This window comes from Strigops habroptila, chromosome 4 (assembly GCF_004027225.2).
Source record: "Strigops habroptila isolate Jane chromosome 4, bStrHab1.2.pri, whole genome shotgun sequence".
Classification (NCBI taxonomy): domain Eukaryota; kingdom Metazoa; phylum Chordata; class Aves; order Psittaciformes; family Psittacidae; genus Strigops; species Strigops habroptila.
Window position 1 is genome coordinate 44,857,693 of NC_046358.1, and position 13,155 is coordinate 44,870,847.

At 34.3% G+C, this 13,155-nt stretch overlaps 1 protein-coding gene across 2 annotated transcripts in view; it reads right to left on the reverse strand.

Annotated features, from left to right (window-relative positions):
- The window catches only part of FMN1 (formin 1), a 133,765-nt gene that overhangs the window by 81,858 nt on the left and 38,752 nt on the right, over positions 1-13,155 (reverse strand). For both annotated transcript variants that reach the window (XM_030484360.2, XM_030484359.2), the window contains 2 exons: positions 6,660-7,444; positions 3,369-3,519 (listed from right to left, as the gene is read on the reverse strand). In XM_030484360.2, the coding sequence (XP_030340220.1) occupies positions 3,369-3,519; positions 6,660-7,444 (936 nt within the window). The remainder of the gene's footprint in view (positions 1-3,368; positions 3,520-6,659; positions 7,445-13,155) is intronic.

Genomic DNA, 13,155 nt, shown 5'->3' on the forward strand with positions numbered 1-13,155 from the left:
GCCATGGTTAACTGTATTAGCTTTGTGCTAGTCCCTATCTTTCAGGCTATATCTCTGATACATAAAAGCTTTCTAAAGGGTCTACTCCAGTACATTTGAAGACTCTTGCAACTTGGTGGTGGCTGCAGAGTTAATATTCCATTATCTAGGTCATATGTGAAAATACCGAGCTAACCAGACCCAGCATAGATGCCCAGACAATCCTTAATATATATTCTCCTATTTTGACACTGAGTATAAATATGAGTATAAATATATTCTATATTACAAATATTTATTTAATAAATTATATATTATATTGGATGTACATTAAATACATGTGAGTATAAGTACATATGAATATAAATGTACACTCAGAAGTTTCCCTTTTGAGCACAACTTGCCAAATGTTACTGGAAAACAGACCATCCCTTCCATTTATGCAGGTAAAGATTTAGGTATTTCTGGCTGAAAATGGTAGATGTCTGCCAGCTGTAAGCAACAAAAGTGTAGCATATGGTGAATATTTTAATCTGTGTTGCTGTAAGGTATCTACTATGTGGACAAATATGTAAGAATAGAGCAGAGTGAAATTTCTATAGGCTTAATGTGATTCTTTCCACAGGAGCATTCATTTCACAGACTAAGCATACAGATTATTTGCACGTGTTCCACAAAAATAATAATTCTGATAACAAATTGAATATTATTTCATTTAGAACTGCAAGAGGAATGTAAATAGGTGGTAAAGAAGTCATAATTTGACAAGCTACTAATTGTTAAAGTCGCCTTAGTCTTATAAAGTAGACCCAAGTAAATGAGAAACAATTCCCCTCTAATTTGAAAGAGAGAATCTTACCTTCAATTGCATAAGAAATCTGATTGCTAATCACTGATGTAATTCATGATGTAATTAATTCAAGAAAATTATTAAGTAATCATGATTTAATAAGCAATCCTGCACCACCTATTGGTCTGTCATTTCTCTAAATACCAAGCAGGCTGAACTTAGTTTGTGTAAGATGGTATGAAATAGAAAAGTTTCTGCAGAGAAAAGCAAGATTCATATGCCTATCCTAATGTCTGTAGAAAGACAGACTATAGAATTTGATACACTGTGACACTTCTAGCGTCCTTAAGGCCGGACTAGCACAGATTTCTGTACTGAAGCAAAGAAAAAGATTGTTGTTAAAACCCTAGTAGATAGATAAAATTGTTAGAAAAAAGGCAAGAAAAGTTGAGCTGAGAAAAAGCATGAGAAAGCACAAATGAAGCCAGCAGAACTGAGAGTTTTACATTAATCTCTGGGAGCTTTCTGTTACTATCTACTAATAAACGTTCCTGTATCTAAATAAAATGCCTCTCTACTGCTGTATTACTTGCAGCCCACCAAGATTGATCCGTTGGAGCCAGCCTGCAGACATCTGGGCTTTCAGAGTGACAAAGAAAAACACAGGACCATCCAAGAGGACTAACTGTCTGTAAAAATTGAGTCATTTAGCAGAGAAAGGTGGAAAGACAGGATTTACAATAAGAAAATTCTATACACAATTGAACTCAAATTTCATCTGAATTTTGAAAACTGGTTTATTTTTAATGTTTAAATTGACCAAATGATGGAAAGCTTAGTATTGTTGACCATGAGTTTTTAAAATTTTCACAGAAAGCCCTACCATTCCCATGGTTTGTAACATCATGATCATAATCCCATGACTTTTACCAAATTAAAGACATAATAATTGATATAACTCTTTATCTCTTTATTTTTTTATTTTCACACTGTACTTTAAAGGAACATTTTCATTTCCTTAATTTCAGTAAATATCTTAATAAGTTTAAAATATTCAGTCTTAAAATAATAAGTTTACATTTAATAGCAAAACAGAATATTGAAACAGTGACATAAATAAAGAAGATATCTTTGAGAGGAAACACATTGATTTTTCATGAGAAATAATACTTATTATTATACTATTATTTTCCATAGTGTATGGAAAAACTATTATCCAATTTGATTTTGATTGGTGAGATTTTGAAATAGAAAGGCAATCATTTGTTCATATAATTTCTCCAAGTTACACTGGTTACATTCTTCTTCAAAGTTCTTTAAAACCTGTTTTTCCTAGTAACTATTTTTTTCTGAAAGAGGTAAATTAATTAAATGTAAAAAAAAAATAGAAAGGGGGCATCAGAAATGTGAACTAATGGGATTTACAGATACAGGGGTGTACTAGATGCAATATCCACTTGAAGCATTTGACAAGTAAAATATGTTTTTCACAGAGATGTTCATATCTAACTTCAGTCTAACATTTTAAGGATTGTAAACATTACTAATTTCTTTAGGGTGTATTTACAAATGCCAGCATGCTTCCATCTTGGCCCTATTTTTCATTTTCACGTTTTGCATCACATGAGTTTGAATTTTATCGATTCTGTAGCCTTATTCAACACTTCTCACTAACTTCTGCACTAAAACAGTACAGGAAGCTTATGATTAAAGATGTTTTGAAAGATCTGATTGCACTGATATGTATCTATGCATGTATATTTCATGTTATGTGTATCATAAAATGAAGATAAATAGCATAACTTACATACAAAGTGCCCTCTTGTGGTTCCAAGCAGGTAAGCTCAAAGAGATTTATGATACAGTATATGTTCAAATGGGTTTCTAATATATAACCACAGTTTTAGAATAACAGTATTTATTACTATTTAGCCTAATTTTCCTGCAGCGAATATTGCTAAGTCTTTTCTTTGTCCTCTCTGCACACAGTAATTGATAAGTACATGCTCCCTCTGTAATGGATCTTGTCTGAGGCAGACAATATCTGCGCTACAGTAATGACACAACTACTGCATAAGTTTTTGTCCATTAAAGACATGATTGTCCTGTCCCTTCCTGAACCGGCTCTTCAGCTATACCAGGAAAAAGTTTTTTGGCATTGCTTGTTCAAAACATCTAACATATAAAGCCCTATGTTGCTTTATACTTTATTTTTCCAATAAAATTAATCTTAGTGGAAGAGAGGTTTGCTAGGGTAACTTAATGACAGCCTTTAATTATAAATCAGTTCAAGGGCAGACATAGCCTGAAACCTTGGCACTTTTAGACACGTATTAGAACTTGCATTCAGTTCTCCTATACAATATTTTTTCTACCTCAGTGGAATGTGGAACTTTCATTTTCAAAGGCAGGAAATCTTCCAATGTAAATAAGAACCCCACATTCTCAAGTAAGAGTTAAATCAGCAGTTTGCTTTGAAATGAGACTTAGGAACCCATCTATTATCTGTTTGTTCAACAATAAACAAAAAGGGAGCTTTCTTAAAATGTAAAACTAAACAGTGACACAAAAGAAGCAACTACAAAGAAACAATAAATACCTTTTTGGCCTTGGTTTTTTTTTCATAAGTCTCTGATAATGGCTTTCTTTTTTCCTGAGTGGTGTCTTTGGAGAATAAATATTCAAACTCAGTAGTATCAAGTATATCAGGTTCTTCTAATGATTCCCATAATGTTGGCATAGCAGTTTTCCTATAAAGGGAAAGGTAATAATCAAATTTCTAATAACATTTTATGAAGAACCATAACAGACCTAACCATAACAGATGAAAATTCACAATAGATTTAAAACTCAAAGAAACATGCACTGCTGCTATACAATCAGCATTCCTTCCCTAGACCTTGCTCTGAGCCAAAATGTTTTGCAGAAGGCTGTACCAAACAGTTTAGCTATTCCGTATCTACGTCTGCTAGACTATCAAAATGCATTATTTGTATTGTAGCTTTTGGTACAACAACCAAATATTACAACTGCAGCTTGTGAAATATGTCTCAAGAGATTTCTGCCACTTCAACTAGGATTAGGAGTATTTCAACAGCAGCTCTTTTGAAAAATTCCCAGTAATCTATTTAGACCTATAAAAATAAACAATGTCAACAAATAGTGAGCAAAATTTATTCAACCATATATAAGAGCATTTGGGGTCATTTGTATAGGACTTGATTCACTTCATGTTAGCTTCATGTTAGTTGTCGTATGCTCATATTTATCCTTGTTGCAGTTCTGAGAAACTAGAGTAATTACATGGCCTATATTTTTGGAGACTAACCAGTTTCCACTCCATTCAACCAACTGTAAATTTTAAATGTGTATTATCTTTCCTTGGTTTTTTGCCTTCCAAGACCAGATTTAGTTTTGGAACACCCTGGAACTTGTTTAAACAATCCTCTAGTATTATCTGGATTTAGAGAAAATACTGTGTAGTGCTGCAAACATGGCACTTCAATTCTGAAGGAGCTGTTTCAAAATTTCAATGCTTCTAGAAAATATGTTGGACAAAACTTCCGAGTGCTCTTCTTGTCTGTTTATCAGCAGGAGGTGGGCCCACTTCTTCCAGCAGGTGTCACTACAAGGCAGTGAAATTATTTTCAAGAAAAAAAAAGTGATGAAACCCCCTAGAAAACACAAATGGCTGATGTCACTAAAAAATACTTTTATTAGATGTAATTTGCAACAAAATGCAACACCTACAGATTTAGGCAAACAAAATTTTTGGCGTATTCTAGAGTCCGGATTTTTTTTACTTGGTACTCAACTGTACACTTACTATTGTGAATGTCTGTGGAACTCCATTACCATCCACTGATGCAGTATATTCTGTTCACAGGACATGCTTACAGCTCCACAGCTTCACTCTCCCCGATATTAGCGTTAGTGTCAGCAACACAGAAAAATGAAAGATTTTTTCTGGCTCATAACAAGAACTCTGAAGTCCTCGTTAGCTGCTGATCTGAGCAGCAGACCCTTGAAGAAGTTTCCAGTTCTAGTGCAGACCATGAAAATGTTGGACCATTACACCTGGCGACCAGCAGTTCACCAGAAAGCTATGACTGGGACCTTACCTTGCATTCAGCAAAAGCTTGATTAACCAGCAACGTTTCAGAACAAACATTTTCATTTCAGTGAATTAATAGAAAGAATTACAATAAAACTTATTTATGGACCAATGATTTCTTCACTGTGAAACAATTTTTCACTAGCAATTTTGGAAAAGTAAAATCAAAATGCTCAAACCTCATGCTCCAAAATATTTCAACGCCTTTAATTCTGGATCACTGAAATAATATAACTGACATTTTGTTAAACTGTTTGTTCCTGTAAAACATTTTACATAAAATATTAACACCCTAAGACGCTTTCTTATACCAGAATGATTTTTCGTCATCAAAATAAATTCAGACAAAAAGTTGTAAACTAAAATAAAATTTAAATTATTAAATTAAAATAAATTACTATTAAATTTTAAAATAATTTAAAATATATTTAAATACAGATATACAATTTACAGTGCCCAAATATAATCCTAAAAATAACTTAAAATACTAATAATAATCATAAATAATTTTTTATACTTAAATACTTTATAGTTACAATTTATTATAATTATATATAAGTGCAAGGGAGACCTTAAAACAGCCTTGCAGCACCTAAAGAGCGCCTACAAGAAATCTGGAGAGAGACCTTTCACAAGGGCATATAGTAAAAGGACAAGGGGAAATGGCTTTAAACTGAAAGAGGATAGAATTAGATTAGATATTAGGAGAAAGTTCTTTACTGTGAGGGTAGTGAGGTACTGGAACAGGTTGCCCTGAGTCCCTTTCCAGCTTTCTTGTAGGTCCCCTTTAAGCACTGCAAGGCTGCTCTAAGGTCTCCCCTGAGCCTTCTCTTCTCCAGGCTGAACAAGCCCAACTCTCTCAGACTATCTTCATAGGAGAAGTGTTCCAACCCTCTCATCATCGTCATGGACCTCCTCTGGACCCAATCTAACAGATCCATGTCTTTCTTGTACTGGAGGTCCTAGAGCTGGATGCAATACTCCAGGTAGGGTCTCACCAGAGCAGAGCAGAGGGGGAGAATCACCTCCCTCGACATGCTGGCCATGCTTATTTTAGTGCAGCCCAGGATACAGCTGGCTTTCTGGGCTTCAAGCTTGCTTTGCCAGCACAATTTTTTTATCCACCAGAACCTCCAAGTTCTTCCCTGCAGGGCTGCTCTCAATCTATTCACCCCCTAGTCTGTACTGACATTAGGGATTGCCCCAACTCAAGTGAAGAACCTTGCACTTGGTGTTGTTGAACTTCATGGGGTTTGCAAAGGCCCACTCCTCAAGCCTTTCAAGGTCCCTTTGGAAAGATACCTTCCCTCAAGCATATCTAGCATTTTATCCCACCACTAATCACAATAAGATTGGCAACTTTTTTTTTCAATCAATTTTTTTAAACTATAGAGGTGTCTATAAGTACTGACACTCCTTCTTAATGGATTCTTCACGCTACATGTTCCTGAGCTGCATATATTTATACATATGCTTTAATTTTTCTGCTCTGACAGAATCATACGCAGAGGTTAGGTTCCAGTTTAACTGCTTCTAGAACTAGCATCATAGAAGATGACACAACATAGTGCTCTGAAGATAATGTCACCTGAAGTGACGGGGAAGCAAAAATGAAACTCTAAGTTCTTGCCTGAACAAACACGTAAATTCCATGCCTCTACACTGATTTTGCTATATATTCCTAGAATGTTAACTTTTTGTTATAAAAGTATTAAATGGTATAGATGCCCTTGTATCATGGTGTATAAATAGCAAGTCCAAATAAATGTATTTTACCTGCTATCTTGTAGTTGTATCCGTGTCCAATACAAAGGCTTCATGGGACGGCTAGGTTCAATGGCAGGTTTCCGAGGACCTTGGTTTGAAGATAAAGTGCTATTAAAAAAGAACCCAGGCTCAGGAGGTGGAGGGGGTGGTGGTAACCCAGATCCAGGCAATGGAGGAGGAACAGGAGGTCCTGACCCTGGAAGTGGGGGTGGTGGAGGTGGTGGTGGTGCTTGAAAATTCCTACAGCTTTCAGAAGGTGGAGGTGGCAGTGGTGGGCCAGATCCAAACTGAGATGTCAGTGAAGTCGTACACATTGGCAAAGGTGGTGGTGGAGGAACTAAACCTGGTAGTGAAGAATCAGGAAGGGGAGGAGGAGGTGGTGGCGGCACCGGTGGTTGTGCTGGAGGAGGCAGCATTTGTTTTGGTTGACAAGATAAGACACTTTCTGAAGACTGTACATTGTAATTGTCCTTATTTTCACTTTGGGCAGAAATATTATGTGACAAAGAAGAAATATTAAGCTTTTTGGGTACTATTTGGTTATTTTTCACAGCTCTGTTTTCTTCTTCACTAGGCTTTATGAAAGTTTCTCTGTCAGTCTGTATACATACATTTCGGTATGTCTTTGGTGGGTTATCATCTTCAGTAGAAACACCAATATCCTTTGCTTTTTCACTTCTTCTGTTTAATTTATTATCAAGTTCATTCTTCAGATGTGCAATTGTTTCCTCAAGCTGAGCAGTTGATACAGCATGTTCTCCACGAATATGGAATACCCTGAGTTCAAACTGAGACTGCAGAATAACAACAACAAAATCCTTAGTGCAAATATTTTCTAAAGTGTTTATTTTGTTGTAATTAAAAATCTTCACATTTAGCCTATATTCTTACTTTAAGTCAAGACAGATATACTTCACTTTCCCAGCTCTAAATGGCTTTATTGCAAGCTATTACATAAATGGACTATTACTAATCTTTAAACAAGTGTAACCAGTGTATGTTTCAACAAAATGTATTTCCATATCTGGAACATCAATTTAGCGAATTCTAACTTGTACCTTGCCTTTGAGCAGACTTCCTGGTTTCTAATTCCTGAATGAAATAACTAGTAGTTAATTATGGGAAAAAATGTACCTCTTTCAAATGGTATTGTACTTAATGACATGATTTTATTGACTATTTCATTTCATAAATATGCCATTATATACAGTTAACATGTTAGGAAGTAAAAAATAGATTAAACACAATAGTTGAAATTCCCCTCCTCCCCCTAAGAAAACATTAAATAAACAAATTAAAATACTTTCTCAATCTATTAAAAGTGATCTCATCTATTAAATTCACAAAAGTACACATAAATTCTCCTTCAAATTTATCTTTACTATTAGATTGAAACTTCAATTCTACTAGATGTATTTTAATCTAAAATTCAGGAAAATAAACCTTAGAACCAAGATCAAGAGGATTTCGCTGTTGTAGAAGGAAATAACAGCCCTTCAAGAATATATATAGGTAAGGAAATAAAAAACCAAACCACTTTTCTCACCATATATCAGAAAAATACAAAACATTCGACACAGAAATTTCTCCTTTAAATAATCCAATCCAATACTGCTATTCCAGATGACTGAATCTCTACAAGCTATTTTCTGTTATGCCATGCTACTATCAGGCAGCTGACTGCTGTTCTTTCTTTGCAAGGCAATGAGTCCTGAAAGACCATTTTCCATGGTTCTTTCAGGATCTCTGTACAAATGGAAGCCAACATTTCAACAGAAGCAGCTAATGAGCTGTGATATTCCCAAATTTCTGTGGGCAGAGCAATTTACGCTTAAAAAATTCCCACATCGTGCTGGTCAGAAGCCGCAATATAGAACTCCCTACTTCACTTAACATTCCAACTTGAGTATTACATCAGAGTTAACAGATCACAACCCTAATTACTATACATTTAACACATGCATGTGTAGATCAGTATGGAAGATTAGTGTAATATACTTTATATCATACAAAGAAGCTTCAATAAGTACGCAAAAAATATGTTACTTCTTATAGCGGTATGATGAACTTGCATTCTAATCAATTTGTTAAGATAAGGTCCAAATTAAATAATCTGAAAATATTGGATACAAAATGCTCCTTCCCTTAACTGGCAAGTGTAAAGGTAGGAAATTGAAAGTTTTGCAAAGAGAATCGACCAGAGATTTTTATTGGAAATAACCCAATTTCTGTTACCTTTATAGAAAAACTAGAACTATTATCTACAACAAATAGAACACTTTTTACTTGGCGTTTTTTCTTTTCCTGCTGTTACTCTATCAAAGTTTGTTGTTGCTTAGCTTAATTATTAGTTCAGTTCAACTATCACAAGATTTCCTGCCATCTGAATTGCTCCAGAGCAATCACCTCTCTTTTAAACTTGGCATGCTGATCCATAAATGAGGTAACAAAGTAGGTTTGCCTTAGGGAATTTAGCTATTTTATTTATCATAGTATTTTGCCCTTATTGGACATCAAAAACTCCCCAACAGAACAATTTACTTTGAATGTTAAAGATTTTCCCAACAGTAAATCTGAAGTCACCTTAAAAACACACTGTAAAATAAGCACAGAATTTAACAAAACTACTTATTTCATTTAACTGGGCATGAAAGCAACTGTGTTAGTATTCTGTACATTTTTAACCTCAGATCTTCCATCTTTAATTTACAATATAAAATTGGCGGTTTAAACTCAAAATTGTATTTCAGATATAATTTTATACTTTTTTCTCGCTTTTTACTCTTTCATATTTTCAAAATTATTTTCCGTTAATAAAAATAATAAACTTAACATGAACAAGAATTAAAGCTGAAATTACTAAGCAAAAGAAACAAAAGCAGACTTAACAAAAATGAGACATTGGGAATCTGTTTTGAACATCTCATCAATGCAAACAATCATTCTTATCCAACTGACTCCAATATAAAAGAGGAATAAGTAATAAAACAAGTTTTTAATTACCTTACATCTCAAAACAAATCTTGTTCACTGAAATAAGACTAAATAATATTGAAATCTTTTCAGTTTACATAACTATGATAGTATTTTCAACAGAATTTTCAAGAAAATATATATGTACTATTTTTAAATATACACATAACACTTATTCTTAATAAAGGTCTGCTTACTGACAAACATTTCTTCAAAAGAGATGAAATGCTCTAAAATCTTATAATGAATTAAATGAAGATCAAACAGCATCCAGTCACTCCATGCAGGTAGAATTTAAATGTTCCCTTTCTGTCATGTACTATGACAAGTATGTATAAAGTTTATTACATTTTCTTCATTATACCATGAAGGACTAGTTAGATACCTTACCAACATGCAGTAATAAATAATAAAGAAAACCCATATGTACTAAACTTAGGTACCGCTGACCCCTAAAAGTAAGTCAATAACTAAAAATTATTGGTTTTTAAATTACAATTTTCACTTGTCTGTGGCTTAAAACATTTTACACGGTCACTAAATTTTTCTATAGCAATTGCTGATACAGTACATATCCAGGAAAATCTTTTCTTTCTTACAATTCGTGAGACTAAGGATAGGAATAATGGAATCTTTTTGTACTTCACATTATTCTAAACAAATCCAACATACTGAAATGCAGTATAATAGAACTATTTCCACCTCACAATTTTGAGTGGGAAATAAATCAATCAAAATTACTTTTATACTATATGCTGTCACCAGAATCCTGAAATATTAAAAATATGTGAAAACAGAGACATTTTATTGAACAGAAATTAGTTCTAGAAGCATTCGTGCATTTCCAGTTAAAATACTGTTTTGATATAAATGGGAACCAAAGTTCTTTTTACTATAGCATACATATGTCTACCAAAGCTTACAGTTTTATTGCCAGGTGCCTGTCAACACTCCTTTAAAATGTTTATGATGGCTACATAACAATACCTGTGGCTGGTGGGAAGAATCAATTTTTAGCTGAATTCAAATCTACAGGAACTTGAATAGATAGAGTTCAAATTATTCAGTTGGATAGATACAGTTCAAATTATTCAGCTTATTGTTACTGAATCATGTCAGCAACTATTACTATCATGTTGGCAATATACCAAGTCTGTTTTCTTGGCACATCATGGACCAGACTCCTAGAGTCTTTGGGAACTGCTGTTAAATTGAACAATGACCAAAAGCTATCTGCAGTTTGGTCACAGCTATTTTAAGCAGAATGAAATGGGAAAAAAAAAACAGATACAGTGATCCTTGGGGAAAAGGATCTGTGACAGCATAACACAAACTGATCATGAGTCAACAACCCCATATTAGAATATATAAATAGAAATGCCATTTGCAAAAACACAATCCTTGTGCTCTATTCAGCTACTAAAAGCTGTGTGTATGTTCAGTTTAAGAAAAATGCCCTCCCTGTGTTCACAATCACTGATGCTGAAATCTGGGGCAGTTCATTCGGTATTGATTTTCTAGGTTCAATCTGTGTTGCCTTTGTCTCCACCTCACCCTTCCTAGATAACACCCTCCTTGTGTCCTTAGTTTCTTTCTGTTTCTATTGTTGAAGAATACTTCCACTGAACCCTTAAATTTGTTTTGCAAGATGTAATTCAGCTGGAGTGTTGTCTATTATCCTTTTAATCCTTTGCTTTTCTGACCTCAAAAACTAACCTTCCTGGCTGATAACCTCTTTTTCCATTCTTGCAAGGCTCTTTGCTTCCAATATCCATTTTAAAGAGGTTGAATAAATAGGCAGTTTGGTCTATCCCTCTCTCTAATAAATATTATTTTGATTCCAAATCTGCCATTTCTTGAAACAAATTCTTCAGAGTTTTTGCACTTTTGATTCTGACTAAATAAGGGCCGTGCTCATTTGCTATTCAAGCCTCACCAGTACAGCTGTACTTACAAATAAGTTTCTTTAATTTTGCAAGGTTTATCTTGTATCTACCATTGGAATGGGCACAATCCGTTTCCCTTGACTAAAACCACCTCACCAGAGCAAATGATCCCAGCTGACTCCCAGTTCCCTTAAACACAAGACATTTATATGTAAGCTTAGAAGACCTCTATTACCCTCTTCCTATAAGCATACTGTTTATACTGGTATACTGGTAAAATAAAAGCCACCCCCATGAAAAAAATCACCCGTCTTACTAAAATACGTGCTATTGCTACAATACAAAGATGGTTATGTAAATATCCAAAATACTGATATATCATAACCTGGGAGAAAAGAGGGGGTTCTGGAATCACTTTCTAATGTCTTTATGTCCTTTCTCCTTACACCCGCCCCTCTGGTGTATGAGTCCAGTGACTTTTTGCACCTGCTAAGTGACTTGACTCAACACAGAGGAAAAGAGCAAGATGTATTTTCCAAAATAATGCGAACAGCTCAGCCTTGGTCCTGCGAGGCTCGGGAACATATAAAGCACATGCTTAAAGGAAGAAAAAGCCCCAAAATTGAATCAGTGCATTGTACTTCCATTAACCATTACAGTCTCTGATGATAAAGCATGTAATTTATCACAAAAAAAAAAAAACAACTAAATCCTCCCACTGATAGTCTAACCTACAGGTTGTCTCACTGTCTTTGACATGATAATGTGGATTGATACAGACAAATCTAAATACCAATGTGACAGCTTTTCTCTGTGCTTACGTAGGAGACAGAAAGATTATGGTCTCATTTAATACAGTCAATATAGTCAATTATGGTCTATATAGTCAATTAAATGCAATCAGCTTAAGTATATTTGTGTGTTACTGATTTATATAATGTGATTTTATATGGACAAAGACTTTCTAACCATGACGTAGAATTGCTCTGATATGGAAAGTTTTAGAATGATTTGCACGAATGAATATGAAGAAACCATAAATCTCTACAACAACCTACCCTCAGAAATCAATTGCTGGCTTGTTATTAGTCAAGACTTATTTGCACTATTAATGTTTTAAAAAATCCTAAGTGTAACAGTAAGACATAAAAAAAAGATCTCTAAACCACTGGTTAGAGCTAGCAATATGCAGAACTTTTGCTTTGTAAATAGTGAGTTAATGCTTCACTGTTAATACATAATATTTTCTCTCTAGTGTTTACAGTGCTATTCTACTCTAAAAAGCCACTGTGTAAAAATGGCACGTCTTTAATGAACAAAGCTGTTCTATATATATCAGAGACAGACCTATTCTTTAACTGAGAAACACACACTTTTATTAGTTTTTACTCTTAATTAGCCTGGAAAAACAAAGTAGTAGAGAGAAAGTGAGCTAGATTTTATTCCCTTCAGACTTTATACACCGATTGTTACATCTAATTAGTTACTTATGCCAAGCCATGGAGGGAAAAAAATTGGAACAAAGAAGATGCAAGTATCTAAGGATATGGTTTCTAGAGGGGAAGGGAGAGAAAGAGATTAAAACAAAAGAGGAGAAAGGAAAGATAAGTTATTGAGTTACCAGCGAAAAACATTTCCATAGACTT